This window comes from Onychostruthus taczanowskii, unplaced genomic scaffold (assembly GCF_017590055.1).
Source record: "Onychostruthus taczanowskii isolate IOZ18803 unplaced genomic scaffold, ASM1759005v1 scaffold222, whole genome shotgun sequence".
Classification (NCBI taxonomy): domain Eukaryota; kingdom Metazoa; phylum Chordata; class Aves; order Passeriformes; family Passeridae; genus Onychostruthus; species Onychostruthus taczanowskii.
The window spans coordinates 107,001-124,413 of NW_024499485.1; the positions used below are offsets into that span (position 1 = coordinate 107,001).

The 17,413-nt window shown below is 36.3% G+C and overlaps 1 protein-coding gene across 1 annotated transcript in view; it reads left to right on the top strand.

Annotated features, from left to right (window-relative positions):
• SLC9A3 (solute carrier family 9 member A3) overlaps positions 1-17,413 on the top strand; it is a 49,554-nt gene that overhangs the window by 13,832 nt on the left and 18,309 nt on the right. Inside the window, exons 2-3 of the mRNA XM_041405184.1 lie at positions 10,819-11,121; positions 15,817-15,977. Of these exons, the coding sequence (XP_041261118.1) occupies positions 10,819-11,121; positions 15,817-15,977 (464 nt within the window). The remainder of the gene's footprint in view (positions 1-10,818; positions 11,122-15,816; positions 15,978-17,413) is intronic.

Genomic DNA, 17,413 nt, shown 5'->3' on the forward strand with positions numbered 1-17,413 from the left:
CTGACAAAGCTCTCGGATCATAAACCATTCACTGAGATGTTTCCAAAGCCCTAAAAAATTAGAGAATCTTGGAATCATAGGATGGTTTGGGTTGGAAGGGACCTAAAGATCATCTTGTCCCAGCTCTCCTGTGTGGACAAACACTTCTTCCCCTAGACCAGGTTACCCACAGCTGCATCCAGCCTGGTCTTGAACACCTCTAGGGATTGGGAGTCCACAACCTCTCTGGAAACCTCTTCCAGTGCCTCACCACCCTTACAGCTCAGAATTTCTTCTTAGTATCTACCCTCCTTCAGCTTAAGGCCATTTTCTCCTTGTCCTTTCACTACGTGTCCATGGCAAAAGTCCTTCTCCAGCTCTCTTGCAGTCCCCCTTTAGCTACTGTAAGGTTGCTATAACGTGTCCCTGGAGCCTTCTCTTCTCCAAGCTGAACAACTCCAACTCTCCCATTCTGTCTTCATAGCAGAGGGGCTCCGGTCCTGTGATCAACTTAGTTGCCTCATCTGAATCTGTTACAACAGGTCCATGCCTTTCCTCTGCTGGGCACCTCACAGCTGGATGCAGAACTCCATGTGGGGTCTCACCACAGCGGAGTAGAGGGGCAGAATGTCCTCCCTTGCCCTGTTGTCCACACTGCTTTGGATGCAGCCTGGGATACAAGTGGATTTCTGGGCTGTGAGCGCACACTGTTGAATTGTGTTGAGCTTGGAAAGACACTTCTTCTGCTGTCATTCTGGACACCTTATGTCAATGGGGAATGCTTATCTTAAAAGTATTTCCATCTTTTTGGTTAAAAAATCTCACCCAGAAAATCTGAGATTACCAAACTTCTGGCACATATAAACAATATATTTGAGTTTCTGAAATTATGTATAGGAGTTGAGGAGTTGTAGTCCACCATGAAACTCTTCTCTTATCAAGCTGCTGGAGACTCTCCTCCAACAAATGACTGGCAAAACTTTGAAGCTTTTCAGGGGGTGCAGTAATATTTACTTTCAATGGAAAGTAGCCTGGCATATTCTCTCAAATTAATTTTTAGTTTTAAGCAAGAGCTACTTGACATATGGGTGTTTGCTTGGTTGGGGTTTTTTTTTTGTTTGTAGGCATTGCTAGTGAATGTGAATACTGTAATGCTTATTTAATTTACTGCTGTAATCAGGAATACTTCCGCTGTAATTCCATGCTATTCCACTTGTATTAATTAAAACCTTACCGGGGTGGAATGTAAGGGACAGTCTCCCAGTGCCTGAAAAAAAGTGCTTTCCTACCCCATGACTTGGAGCAGCCTCCATAGATGTTTGCCCTAGCCCTTAGGGTTTAATTGCGTCCCTCATGCCCTTCCTAGCAGCAACAATCCTTACTATGACTTGCTGGAAGCAGTACAGGGGAAGAAGAGAAAGTCCCTACCATATAAGGACGTTTTCAGAGTTTCAGCCTACTACTGGTATTCATTAAATGATTTCTTCCTCATCTTCTTTTTCTTCATTTATTGTAGACCTCAGCCAGGGAGAATGGATTCTGGTTTTTATTCAGGCTTTGGTAATTCCTTACACAATTTATCATACAACAAAACAACTATATTACTAGTAACCCATTTCCGTGCAGTTTTTTATCTGTATGAGCAGATGCCAAAACATTCCCATGAGGATGTCTTAGTTTCAATTAATTTATCATATTAAAATGGAGGTTGAAAGGAAAAAAATTAAAATTAAATTAATTAAAAAAAAATTAAAATTCATAGTGTGAAACTAAGTTCTTGGCATTTCTTTATTTAACCCATGTGACTGGAAAATAGTTTGGTATTTTAAAACTAAAAAATATGCTTTCACTATCTGTCAATAGCTTTCAGTGAATCTTTGAAGACAATTTTAAAGCTGGAGCAGTTGTAATATATTGCAACTTAATTATAATACCTTTACATAGCAAGTGAAGCAGTTTTATGATTCTTTTACTGTCCTGTTTTATATCCTCTATTATACTTCAAGGTGTTTCTAATGTGTACTTTGCTCTCATTTTGAAATATTTTTGACTGTTCCCATTTTTCTTTCAGTGCTGTTCAGTTCCATAAGGGCCAAATGCTACCACACTTGCACTGCAGTGGGACTGCCCCTTCAAAAAAGAACTATTTAGCATAATTATGATAAACTGTGCCTGACTGTTTAAACTTCATTATGTTCTAAGTGCTTATAGAGGTAATAGTTGCTTACTCACACACTTCTTTGAGTTTGGCTTGAGGCAATCTTACTGTGTTATGACCTATCAGCTGGGAACCTTGACCTGTATGTTGGTTACATTTTTAATTGCTAACATATTTTGTTAATTGTTCACCTACAGAGACCAGCTACCTAAAATTTCCTCCTTAATGAGCTCATTACAATGCTGTACACTTTGGAAATGGTGACCATTACCTGTGAGACAAATAAAGCAAGCTTTCTTGAGCTGGATTAAACCAAACTCAAACCAGTCCTTCCATATGAAGGACTTCTGTGCCTTGCTTAGGAAAAATATGTCCAAGATTAAGTATAAATAATATCAATAGACATGCTCATGTAGTATATTTTAAGACAGTACCAAGATCCCATACTAAAAATGGATTTCACCTCTTGTTGTACAATATATGTATATTACACTTTTGGGTTTCTTCAGGTATAAAATAACTCCAATTTTTTTTCAATAAATCTCTCATGGTTTTTCTAGATTGGGTAAAAGCATAAGGAACTTATTAATAAAATAATTTAATGTCTGTCTAAGGAATATTGATAGAAGAAATCCTTAAAATCTGTTTACTTAAGAGATTTTTGCCTGTTGTATATAAACAATTCAAAATGGCAACATCAATTCACAACACTTGTTTTGTTGTTGCAAGGTCCACAGAACAGAATCCAAAGGACTATAAAATATGCTATCAGTCCTCTGAGCAGGAAAAAAAGAATTGAGCACACTGTTGATAAAGATTAGAAAGGCAAATATAGAATAATAATGATCAGCTTCATTTCTGACAAGTCTGCCCAAACACTTCCTGGACAAACTAGAAATGCAGTTCCCTAATGCTTTTAATCTTTGCTTCAACTGCACCACTTTTAGAACACAAGGGAAAGATATTTTTTCTTTAATTTAAGCCTAAATTCATCTGCAGATAAGGTAAAATAGTTTCTGTGTGGATAAAGAAAAGATGAGATAAAAGTATGAAACTATAAGAGGATTATTTTTCAGCCAGAGGAAGTCACTAGAGTTTAGTTTTTGGACAGGTGTTATGCAGGGCTTTGGGTTTGCTCTTTTTTTGATTTACCACTACACAGATGTGGGCCTTCCTACTGAAGGTTTCTGATTACTCATTTCTGCAGGCATTATCAGTAGTCATGTAGATCTGGCTATTGTACAAGGGAAAAAAATATAATCCTGAGTACTAGGGGAGGTATGCAATACAGTAATAGCAAGGCCAGTTTAACTCAGAGACTATGACAGGAACTGACATGAGAATGGGAAGGGGAAGAGAAGTACATCTGTACAAAGTGAATACAGGGTGACTGTGAGTCCCCAGTGTGATAAAGAATCCAGGATGTAGCTGAACTATAGATTGTGATAGGAAATTATTAATGCTGTTGGATCCGTTTCTACTATGACTCATGCAGAATGCAATCCATATTTCTGATGGCTCTGAATCCACAAAGGTGAACTCAGATTGAAATACACAGAGCTGAAGACTGATAAGCAGTGGTTTACTTTCAAAAACCAGGGACAAGCAATAAAACGTGGTTCCCTCTGCTTATATAATAGGAAGTTAAAGAATTAATGTCAGGGAAAACGAGCCATTTAAGAAAATTGATATCACTTTCGCAAAAGAAAATGGACATAGAATATCTGTGAACAAGTTCAGGTTAGAAATCAGAATTAAGTCTCTAACTGTGATGAGGGCTGGTGGTGTACCTTCACATAGACATAGCTGGAGCCATAATCCTCTGAGATGAGGATCATTAAATATGATGATGTGATAATGAAGGTCTGGATAAACAGCCAAATAGCCCTTCTAGTATTTATGGTCCTTGATGAGAATTCCCAGATACTCTGTGCAGGCTACATAAGCAGCTGTAATTAGTTGAAAGGTGTGCCTATGGCTATGCAGGCAAGAAATGCTGTGTTTGCTAAAGTAGGAAACTCAGGAAGTCAAGTCATGAAAGACATGTTAACAAAGAGATCTAGTACAACTTGGGTCAATGCACTGAAGGATGTAAAACTAGTGGATCTGTGAAAATAATAAAAATTACAAGGATAGAGCAGAAAATGGAAGACATGAGAGTGTAAAGAAATCAAGTACAGCATGTGCAGAAAGTTTATTGAGAAACTACTAGGTGGTCATGACTGCTGAGAAGTAAAAGGAGCCATAATAAAAGATAGGAGAATTATAAACAAGTAAAATTTAAACAGGAAATAGTATCAAAAACCTTCTCTTAGTAAAGAGTGGAGTAAGTAGAGATTAGATTTATCAGCAAAACTTCTGGAGAAATTTGAGATTAAAGTGGTAGTATAAATAAATTTGCCCAATAAACAGAAGAGAAACTAACTGTAGCATTGCAGAGAACTACTTTTAAAAAATGCCAACATGCTTAAAAATGAAACCAAAAATGGTCATTATTGTTAAGCAATATTCTGCACCATTGCAATGGGTAAGTTTGCTAAGGATTTTGTGCTGTCCATTTTATAAGAAAAATTTGCTGTTAGACTGGATGAGGTGATGTGCAGACTGGGACTGACATGGGACTGACATACGCTGCCCTCAGTATCATGAGAGGACCACAGCCCACACCAGAGGAAGCCAATTAAACTCAGTGATTGTATGAGACTCTTGGTAAGGCAAGAGTGAGAAGTAATTTTAAAACAGTGACTGCTCAGCTGCTTTTTAGATGTCAGGGTTCCTATTTAAACAGTTTAATGGGAAACAATCTAATCTAATCTAATCTAATCTAATCTAATCTAATCTCAGTCTGTTAAAGGAGTTTGCTGACTAAAAAAAAAAAAAACCAAACATAGAAAATACACAATTGTCCCAGCATCTACACACAGTTCCTACACTATGAATGCTGCAATCTCCTGCAGGGGTGTGTATTGGCTGCATGTATTTCTACAGCACTGCTGCTTCTTTCTTGGTATGGCAGATGCAGCTGATCAGTCTGAGCTGTGACCCACTACGTGGCTGCAGCTAAGGTGTGGGGCTATGGAGCAAGAGTATGCCCAGGGATCCATGACTTTTAGGCATGGGAGAAACAAAATGATCCTTTCTTGAAAATGCATGCTGTATATTTTATTTTAGAGGGTTTGGCCATGTCTTAGTTAGGTAGACCAACACAATAGCAGTAGATTATTTTGAATTACATTACTGACCTGCTACAGTTGATACAATTTAGGTCACAAACTGGTATTTGACTATACTTTGAGCTATTATACAGGCAAGATAAACCAGATTTTTCTCCAGGTATGTTATAGGAATGGTTTTTTTGTTTTTGTTTTTTGTTTTTTTTTTTTTTTTTTTTAATTAAATAATAACATATATCTGCAAAAGGCACCACTGAAAAAATTGCAAAAATTGTAGCACTAAACAGTTTTTGTATTGAATTCCTTTATAATGCTAAGGAGAACATGAACAGGTGCATAAGGTAAGATACAAAAATTTCATGCTTGCCGGTCAGTGTCCAACTACTGGAAGATATTTAGAGGGAAAAGTTCTCTTTGGGCAGAATATTCTTCAGTGTAATTTATTATGCCTTCTCTTAAGAAGTTTCTTGTGCTATTAAAAAAAATCTTATTGTGTGCTGCCTTGGAGATCCTGTTATTTGCATCCCTGAAAAGAAAAGAAGCACAAAGGAGTTTGCTGTGTTTTGCTCTCACTTTGGTCAATGGCAAGGGTTTTCACCAGCTGCAGAGAATCAAGCCTTGGAGCTCCAATTAGAAGCATTCATGGCTTGATGAAGTATGTTAACTTCAACTTCAGAAGTAAAAATAAAAAGTCAGAACTGGAAAACAAAATATAAAAAAAATAAAAACTGGAAAACTAATAAGGGAGTGTCAGTGCATATTTGAACCACTGGTAAAAATGCATATGGGAGACCTCATGCCTGCCACTAACCCTGATAGGGGGAGCTTAGAAATGTTTGTAGATTCATACCTATGCTTTCACAGAAACTATGGAAATGATAGGCTGATATTGTAATTTTCTAAATTATTTTATATGTTCCTGGATTTTATCCAAAGATACATGGAAAAAAATAATCAGAGAATTATCGTCATTATTATAGGTCAGTTCTTGATTTCTCTGGATGACACGTGTACTGTGCATGTGTGGTAGGTTTTGTCATTCACTGGAACAGTGATACTAGCTGCAAAAATAATTTCATTGTTTTCAGAGACTTGATTTTACACTATCAAAGTCAATAGAAATGTAATTATTAATTTGAAATAGTGTTGAAATGACTGCATAAGTCCTGGAATTTAGCAGTATTTTAAATAGGTACTTTCAGATTTTTGTTTTTGCAGTGGTGTATTTTCAAAAGGTTGTAAATCTATCTTGAATTGTTAAATTTGGCTGAAAATAATGCAAAAAACATCCTAGCTCTAACTAAATGAAAATATTTCTTTTGATAAGAAAAAATCAGTATTGATTAAAAATAGGTTTTGTTAGAGATAATTAAAAAAAAAAGTGAAAACCCTACTTCAGAAAATTTTTAGGTGTCTACAAACATTACAACTTGAAGATTAATTGTACAGTATCTCTTCTTTATTATGTTTAAATTAATTTTTTCTTTCTTTTAACCAGTCTTCCTGCCTTCATTTCTTCAAGTAAGTGAGAAAAAGCTTAGTCTGTTGAATCACATCTTCCAAACCAGTCACAGATGGCCTTAGAAAGCAAGAGATTATTTGCTGAATGCTGTGAATTCCACTGAAGGATTTAATCTAAGTTACTGCATTTATAAAAGGCCGTAAATCCCAATTTACTTCTTAAAGTATGTTTCATTCTTTGTGTCAAAAGAAAGTGGTTCCAGCCACCACATCATAGATTGCTAATTTGTTTTGTCTCTCTCATCAGATAGCTTACATGCCACAGGCCCTTTTCCTGGATCTCAAAGGAAGCATCTCGAAAAAAATCACAGGATGTTTATACTGTGCAACTGTTTCTTAATTTTGTAGAAAGCTTCTAATTTGGTGATGCTCAGCTTGAAAATAAACCCAGTTTACCCAGTAGCCAGTCCAACCCACTTTCAAACCAGGTACAGCATGTACTGGAAGGGAGGCAGATGTTCAACTTTTTCTTTAATACTGTATCTAGACTTAGGTAGATTAATTCCAAACACTAAATGTTAAAATGTTAAATGTTAAAATTTATGGATCACAAAATTGCCCTGTGCATGGTTATTTCTTTTATGCCATGAACTGTCTACAGGTGTTCTTCCTTTATCCTTTCCCTCTCCTCATTAAAATATATTAACAGCAGTGAAAGACAATTTCATCTCTGGGTCTGTAACAGAGTAATTTATCTGAGCAGCACTGCATGCTATCCTCCTTCCTGATAGTTGAAATTTCTTTCATATCAGAATCAAATTAAACGCTTTGTCCTTTAGGAGTTTACAAACCTTGCTGGATTGTATTTTGCTCCTCAATCAGGTGAAAGACCTAGTCATGCTAGACATTTAGGTGTAATTAAAGCTTCCAGTTATACTTTGTCATGGGAACACAGTTTTTGGATCTCTTTTAGACAAGTAAAGGCAAACTTTATGAAATGGAAGTGCTATCATTGTATGAGTTTGTAATAGTCTCAGAATATATCAGAGACTTTGCTTTGGAATAATGAATTACAAAAATGAACATTAAGGAATTAATTTGGAATCAACCTATCTCTATCAAATTCCACAAATGTAATAACTACTCATAATGTACAATATTGATTAAATATAATTTATAAACATAGAAAAAAAATAAAATCTGTGTAGGTGCAAATATGAGCTCAAACATTAATCTAAGTTCCAATTGCATCTCAGTCCAAAGCTATTTTATTGTATTTCATCAGTTGTGGTATTTTCCTTTTATTTATTTCTATGCTTATAGACATATTTCTGTTAATCATATAGCATGGTATCTACCTGAAGAGTTTGCTAAGCAGTTATCTTAAATACATTCTTGTTTTCAGACTTTGTTTGGGCCATATACAAAAATGAAAAGAGGCTTCCCTAGACCCCATTAATGCAATAACTTTCCTGTCCATGGCCTGCATCCTTAAAGTAACAGAGTAGAAGTATTTATTGCTGATAGTATTAAAATCTGGCACAATTAATCAGTGGGTTGGAGTTAAAGGGGACTGAGAGAGATAAGACAGAGCTGATTCACTGGGAAAATGCAACTTTTAGGAGGAGACAATGTTATAACCAAAATCAGATTGGCTTCCCAGCATTCAAAACTGATTTTGGTTTTAAAGTGGAGAATTCGACACAATATGAAATTTTAGCTGGATATTGTTTTCCAAATGCCTAGTTTTGAAAAGTTTTCACAGGTTCATTTAAAATTTCTAACTTTAACTTCTTGTAGTCATGGCTTATCTGCTAACGTAAGAGTAGGAAAAACAGACTTTGGTTAGTAAGACTAGCTCAGCAGCATTCATTTTCAGGGATAAGGAGATAATCCCCTTTCTGTGAGGTGATAAATTAGTTGATAATTCACTGACTGGAAATTCAAGGAATCAAGAATGACTAGTAGGAAGGACTTTTGAGAAGGTAAATGCCACAATGTGTACACATAGAATAGTAACTAGTTTATTTTTCTTCATTTAATTTCCTCTCTCTTCTTCTTTTTAAATGCAAGCCCAAGGGATTTTATAACAAAGAGAGGAAACAACAGAAAAACCAGAGTGTTTCTTTCTGTGAAGTGTCATTCATCTCTTCATTACATGACACTGATGACATAGAAAGCTGGCGTGGTTTAATCAGCTTCACTGAATGCAGTTTGTTTTCATGTCTGATTGCTTTTGTATTAATCCCATCCCACTTTTTTAGCTGTGTTCCAACATGTCTACAAGTCTTGTCTGCAAACACTGAGGAACATCTACATTCATGCTCATTATTGGCATAGGGAAGCTGTGGTCACTTTTATGTTTTCTGTTCTGATGAGACCATGAAGGTTCTATAGCTTAAGGAAGCACATTTTTGTGGGGCTGCTGTAATGGTGGATGGTGCCTGTGTAGATGCAGCCAAGGCAAAAGCTGACAGTTCAGCAGTGGGGCCCTTAAAACACTCTAAATTCTAAAGGGTAACTAGTAAATATTTGACAAGGACAAATAATTGGATAGGAAGAAAAACAATGGTCTTTCAGTAAAGTCACCTGGTCTAAGATCTCTGCATGGTCATTGGAAATATTCTTCTACTATGGCTTAAGAGTCTGGAATTCACAATGGTGGATTTTTGTCCAAGCTAGTTCTTAGCTAAATTGCATTAGCGTTGTAACAGCTTCAACACAGCTGATGTTCAAACCAGGAGAAACTTGGTGGCTTTTACTAAAATTTTCTTCCTGAAGTGTAAATTGCATTTTCAACACAAGGCTATGTAAGTAAACATATTTATTGGGTCAGTTTCACAAAGTACCAGAGTTCAGGCCATCTGGGACACATCATTACTTAAGATAAACTGAAGGACAAGCTTACAGAAATCCCAAGACAGTCAGTTAAACCACCCATCCTTACTTATTATCAAACATTTCTGCCTTTTCCTCCCTTTTTATGTTCCATTTTTCTTTGTAGACTTGACTTCTCTCTGTTCTTCTCTCTGCTTTTTTATTTTCTTTTATCTGATACCTACCAAATGCACTATAAATATATGTTGCCACATGTGTTTGCAGTCGTAGTTGTGTTTCTGTCACCTTGAACGGTCTGTTTTTTTCTGTCTGGTTGTGCCATCTCTCTCTCTTTAGATTTGCTCATGGAACTCAGTAATTTTCCCTCCTTCTAATCATTGGCTAGTTTAATAGTTTGAACACACCATACTGTTACATGTTTTGCTGTGATAGATACCATATACTCTTTGTCTTTATTAACAGATTTTACAGACTGTTGTAACATACAAATTTTGTGACACCTTATACAAAAGAAAGCAGCCTACTGCAGAACAATTCCCCCACAAATACATATTTGAAGGAACCACTAAACCTCAATTCTTTCAGAAAACCTCTGAATTATGAGAAATCCTTATTAGGGATGTCTTGAAGAAAAGGCTCAAAAGTGATCTCCCATGATATCAGCTTCATTTTTTTCCTGCTCCAGGCTACATTATCAGAATATTTGTACATTTTAAAAGAGTTGTCTTGAAACTAGTTCTTCTTGCAGCATCCTTGTCATATCATCCAATAAGCCTGTTGATAAACTGATAATTTTTAAAGACAATAATTAGGAGGCTGGATGTCTATTTTTAGTTACAGAAATAAACCATAATGTCATACATTTCCAGGACTTCTCCATTGCTTTTCAGCCTTGCACTTTTCTTTGCACAGAACATCATCTTTCCCTAGACAGACATTGTTAAGAGAAGATAATCCAATGAAGGATATAAAGGTCATGGAATATTGGCTTCATATAAGTTAAAATATGCTGGATAAAATCTGAAGATCGACTCCTTTTTTTTTATTCTATAAGTGTCTGTTTCCCAAACATTCCATGCACACTTTTGGGTCTAATCACAATGAAAGCAAAAAGTTTGTGTGGAGTCAAAATTGCCAGATAACAACAGTTGCTGCTCAAATTGTTTCTCCATTTCATTTCTGACGCACAGTTTTTGTGTTTCCTTGCAGTTTTCCACTTGTCCCACAAAGTCACTCGGGTGGTTCCAGAAAGTGCTCTGCTGATTGTCCTTGGTCTTTTCCTTGGTGGCATTGTATGGGCAGCAGATCACCTTGCATCCTTCTCCCTGACACCAACTGTATTTTTCTTCTATTTGCTGCCCCCCATTGTTTTGGATGCTGGATATTTTATGCCAAACAGATTGTTCTTTGGAAATCTTGGCTCCATCCTTCTGTATGCTGTCATTGGGACAGTCTGGAATGCTGCCACAACTGGTTTATCTCTCTACGGTGTCTATCTGACAGGAATAATGGGTAAGTTTGATCTGTAAAGACACAGTTATGAATGCCACTGTATATACTGTTGGATGGATGATAAGTCACAATGTAACAACTCTTTCCAGTAGAAAAATTAAATTTTAATGGGAGCAGTTTGTAATATCTTTATCAAATTTAAGAATGACCTTTTCCTTAGGGAAAAATCTTCCCTAAGGAAAGTATAAAAGCTACTTGAATCCATGTCTTTTATATTGTCCTGCTCTAAATGTGTGTGCATACTCTCAGGATAAAGCTCAGGATTCTTTTTCTAATGGATATCTGGACAAAAATACACACTAAAGGGCTTGTTTCTTTCTGCTCTGATAGAAACCTTAAAAGTTACTCTGAAATGAAAGCGTCTTCCTGAAGTCATCTTTAGTATTATGTGTTATTTTTACTGTTATTTAATAATAAATGTTATTACTGCATTTAATGTTATTAATGCAATTAAGTGTTATTTGTAGTAAGTGTTATCCAATATTAAGTGGCTACTGAGTGTGTATATATGCATGACCCATCTACACATCTCTTTTGCATTTTCTGAGTCTGGAAATTGTAACTGAAGATCTAAAAGTTTTACAGAATGAAGTAGCAGATGTCTTACCGAAAAAAAAAAAAAAAGAATAAAAGGAAGCCATTTTAATGGAAGCAATCCAAGGGGGCTTGAAAGGGTGGCTGACGCACAATTTCCTAGACCACAAATCCAAAAAGTGAGTGTTTCCTATTGCTTGTGCTTTCCCCAGAGGAGCTGTGGATGGCCCATTCCTGGTAATGTTCAAGGCCAGGTTGGATGGGGCTCTGAGCACCTGGTCTAGTGAAAGGTGTCCCAGGTAGTGGAAGTGGAGGGTGTAAGAAATCCCTTCCAGCACAAACCATTCTGTGATTCCAAGACACACTTTGTCTTAATTATACTGCGATGTAAGGGCGCAGGGCTGCTAGAAGAGGCACAGAACAGCAGTACTTAATCTCTACTTTCATATAAGACTCCTGTTATGTAATTTCATATGTTTGTAATATAGACGGCTGTGATGAATACATTTTAAATATTTACCTTATTATAACTCTTATTTTAGAAATAGTAATAGTTTCTTAAGAAGATACAAAGGTGACAGCTCAGATGCAAAAATCTTTGACATTTTTAGGTAGATAAGAGGTTTACTGTGCTTTAAGCAATATATTTAATCCACAATATCACATATATGATTAAAATTAGGTGTTCAGAAAGAAAATATATAACAGGGATATTTCTACTACAGATTGGAAAAGGATTTCTTTATGTAAATATCTTTATGTAAATATCCGTATTTTTAAATTGTTCCATGCTTGTAACTATTTAAAAATATGACCAAAAATATTTTCTTAAAAAACCTGTTCTCGGAAATATAATATATGATAATTACTTTAAAAATACGTTCCTATAAGTCATTAAAGGGAAAGGATTGATTTCCTTACAACATGTGAAATAGAAAAGTTGACTGTTTTCAAAAAAAAATTATTTTAGGAAAAAAAAAATCATTTAAATTATTCTTCTCCTCCCAATCTGTAAACAACTCATGACTAACTGCAAAAGCTGGGTTTGATGGTTTTATCTTCTGTTTCATCAGTATGTGAATCTTTTAGTGGCAATGCATACTAGAACCCTGAGTTTACAGCTGCACAGGACTGTCAGCCCCTACCACAGGTCACAGCTAAAGCTCTACAAGAGAAATACGGGGATATTAATAAAGGCAAAAAATAAAATGACATGTCTGGCAAACTTTAATGTTTAGAAAGAACATTATTTGTGTACTGTGGGCACCTGTCTTTGCCATGAAGACCTACTAGAGACAAGGCTGTCCCTGATTCAAACTATGTCATTCTCCAGCAAAGCTGAGTAGGAGTCTAAAATATCTACATGACACAGACTCACTAATCCACTAAATCTATTGTGTTGACTTCTGAGAGGTCAACAAGATCTAGCCACCATACTGTGAAAGACCTTGCTCTTGTTACTTGCTGAAGATAGAAGAATGCTGAGCTGCTCAGTTTCTAGAAGAGTTCATAGTACCTTCTGGTTGAAGCTCCGTGGCTTATATTTATTTCTATCCCATTTGTTCTACAATTGAAGTGCATAATGACAAAAGTAATATTAAAATGTAGAAATGTAAATCTACTCCAGACTAAGATGAACTAAAACCAAATGACTTCTAGCTTTGCCATTCAGTGAGCTTGTAGTACTGTCCATCAATATAAGAATGCATATTCCAAACTGGATTGCATAGATTTCCTATATAAATAAACATAAAAGCAGCTCTTCGTTGGCATCCAATACCCTTGAGATATAATTATTTGCAGAAGGAAAATGGAGAAGGTGGTAATGATGAAGAAATTCTTCTTTAGAACTGAAATACAAAGATTAGCACATTAATTGTTAAACATTAGTTGTATCAGTCTGCTTCCACAGAACAGGAAGAATTATGTAATTGCTGATTGCAGTGAACTGTTCACTGTCCACTGGAGAACTAACACTTGCAGTATTGTGGTTGTGACTAGTGCTTAGAACACTTTTTCCTGTACAATCTAGGTCAATCTAGCTGCAACATGTTGACTGTGTCTAAAAGTCTTAAACTGGGCCCAGTGAACATATCTTGGTCAGGCGTCACTGATGAGCTGGAGGAAGCCATGGTTCATATACCAACTGAAAATAACTGACATTATTACTCTAAATGAAAGTCTGCTTTAGAAACTACAGGCCTCTTGATAGTGTTTCATAGGAATTATAGATGTGTCCTCATCTCCCCATAAATATTTGCTTACTAGGTTTGCAAGTCTTAAAAGAATGTACCAATGGTTATAATTGGTAACACATAAAAAAGATAAGCAATCTCAGTGAGCCAATTTATTTTCAGACCTTATGTTCTATCATACCCTGATATCTGATAGTTATTGTCACTGGACTTGTTCCTTCCTTAGGCCTGACTGAAAAGGACAACATTTGGTGGAACCATTGCTTAGATTTAGGTTAAAGGCTGTTCTCAGAATTTTTGGCACAGACTTAAGGTCACTGCCTCAACCCCACTCGCATGCTAAAACTGATAGGCTCAGTCCTTGTTCGCAGCCCCATAGGTCCAAGTGTGAACAAGACTATTTATCTTCTTGAAAAAATAAAGTAGTTATACATCTGTGCAAGCTACGAATTTCTGTTTTCAGGGCCATACCAAGATCCCTACAAACTGTATGGAAACCTTGTAGATACTCTGATTGGCAGATAGTTGCTAAGAGAATATATACATCTGCAGCTCCACCAGAATATTGGGCATTGTCACATATAACAGGGTGTTGTTTACTCCTGCATCTGACTGCCCATATATATTTTCTTGAGTACATAGGCCTATGCCGTTTTGTATCAAAACTATTTGGAATCTGGTTTCTGTTTCAATTGCATTCTAAGCACAACCATTTTGAATTTGAAAAATTACCTTTCAGAGCTCTTTCTAGAGGGGTGGCTATGTTGTTCTGGAAGTACCTTACAGGCACTGATCCTGTGGCTATGGCTACTGACTGGCATTGTCTGACTCATGCTTCAAAACCATTTAATTAGATGACTTTCTTCTTTACCTGTAGAAATCATGCCTGATAATTTTGGGCATGGACCTCTGCATTGTGTTTTAATGAATGAATTCTCAACCTGTTCCTTCTTTGCTCTTCCTCATATAATTTTTGGCAACATCAAACTTCTTAATGAACCTTGCTTCCCCCATCCATTAATGAGCGCAAAGGGAATTTTACTGCTCAGAAATCTTTTCCCTAGAAAAAAATGACTAGGTTTCCACTTTTGATTTCATGAAGAGGGTAGATTTTGCTAGATATTTAGGAAGCTGACAAAAGCATTTTTTATGTTTATACTACTTTTCTTTTTCTGCTACTTTTAAAATTACAGTGAATGCTTGTCATGGTCTGTTTGCATAACTGAACAAAATAACTGCAATAACTAAAAGTTAAGTTAAAAAAATACTGGGTTACACTGTCACCAGAGTTTTGTAGCTTTAAAACTTTTGAAATCATTGCCAAAATTCCTTAGGGGCTACAACACAAACATGTTGAGGTACATTTTGGTCCTTCATCTATTTTTATGGTCCACTTGCAGACAATTTAACAGCCTCATGAATCCTAATTTGGGAACAAGTAGCTTAACCACACCTATCAGCGAGTAAGGAGGCCACAATTGGTGTTCAGTTGTACTGAGCGCTGTTAAACACCACTGTAGCTGTTCTTAGTGACCAAAAGTCAGATTTGACCTGTGACATGAAATATTTTGGAACATTTACTTCAGAAGTGCTGGTATGGTCCTCTTAACATCTTGTGAGTTCTCAGTTATCCTGGGATAATTTGGTCAAGTTAGACAAACCATACCACACACAAATAGCTAGTTTAGATCTGGAACTGTCTTGTCACAAGAACAAGGCAGTACTGCTCCTGCTCCCAGAAGTAACTTTGATCCACATGGGCCAATGCTGAATCCAACAAAACTTGTAGGATACAACATGACTCAGTGCAGAACTTTTTAAGTAGTCACTGTAGCACGTGTTCTGGTTGATACCTTGGCATCTCTATTTTCCAGTATTTGGCATTATCTGTAATATCCCAGTCTGTCATTGCTATTGATAATATAGAGATTATTCTGCTTATAATTTCCTTGCTTTGTTTTTGAAGGTGAACTGCACTCTGGGCTACTGGACTTCCTCCTCTTTGGCAGCTTAATTGCCGCTGTGGATCCTGTAGCTGTTCTGGCAGTGTTTGAAGAAGTCCATGTCAATGAAGTTCTATTCATCATTGTTTTTGGAGAATCTCTTCTGAATGATGCTGTAACTGTGGTAAGTAAATTATATATCCCAAAGTCAACCTAACTCAAGGGGATTTCTTCTGAAGTGCATTTTTCCCTTTAAAGGAACACTGTACTCTCTGTATGTATCTACTCATGGGCTACTGTACTGCAGCTCATGGTGTTTTCTCTCTTGCTTACAAACATTAGATGTTTGAGCTTGAAAGCTTTTTGGAGCTGGTAAGTGACATAAAACAGATAGTCCTGAGTTGGACACTTCAAATCAGGTTTCAAGGGTGCATGTTTTATTTGCCTTTGTTGTTTAAGTAAGGCTTTCATGACTTAATGAAAATAGTTCCAGGGATTTTAAGCCTTCCTTTGCTGTTATTTTTAATGCACATACATTTTTCTCCATATTTGTGTTATGCTCATAATTTATAGGCATACTTTAGCCAGTGTGAGAGAGACAGAGAGAGAGAGAAAGAAAGAATACTCTTCCAAGTGCCCACTCCCTTAGTTTTACTTTGATCAGATGTTTCTCAGATATAAAACAAAGAGTCAATTTGGAAAAAAATTGTGTGACATTTTATAAAGTTTCTGATTTTTTTTTTTGCAAACATTTTTTTAATTTAGAAAGTCTGTAATAGATGTAAGAGAATCCCAGATTTCTACTGATATTTTTATTTTGATTGAAACATCTTTTCTTTTCACACAATTTTTTTCCCCTGAATGAAATGGTCAATAACTTTGTAGTGCAGTGCTAGTGGTCCAGGAAGTCCTAAGGCAGAAAGATGCTATGCAAACAAGTTGCTGTGCAGCTTCAGTTCACTTTTGGATCATTTCCTATTCCTGCTCCTGCCAGTGACTTAACTTTTTGCAGCCAAGGAAGCAAAGCGCTCCAAGGTCATTGGCAGCAGCCTAACTGTTCACATGAGTTTGAAAATGACAGTATGGCTTCCAGAGAAACGTAATTGCTCTTGGATATTGGTGTCATTAGTACTTCTGGGGTACTGCCAGAATTGAAATAAATCTCTGATGAACTCAAGTATCAACATCACTGGCTTTCAGAAGGAAAGGAGATTTTGTCACTGTGAAATGAATACAAACAGTCTACAAATAAAAGAAAGTTTGATTGTTCATTGATGAAAAAACAGAAGAGCAAGTATGATCCAGAGCTAGAAAGCACGGCCTGTGAGGAGATTTGAAACAGTGGAGTTACTGCCTTGAAAAAGGAAAGGCTGGAAGACGGAAGAAAGTGGATGGTATAGCATTCTTTAGACATAAATATGTAAAAGACTATTCTTACAGAAAAAAGTAACTCATATACCATGACTGCATGAATACTTTAAGAATTATCAAGTTTAACTGCAACAAAGAAAACTGAGAAGGGCACAGTAAAGTCCTCATTCACCTCTGGAGGAATTAAGAGCAGATTAAATTGGTTTGTCTCAAAAAATTATGCTCATACAAACCTCCTTAGGCACTGGT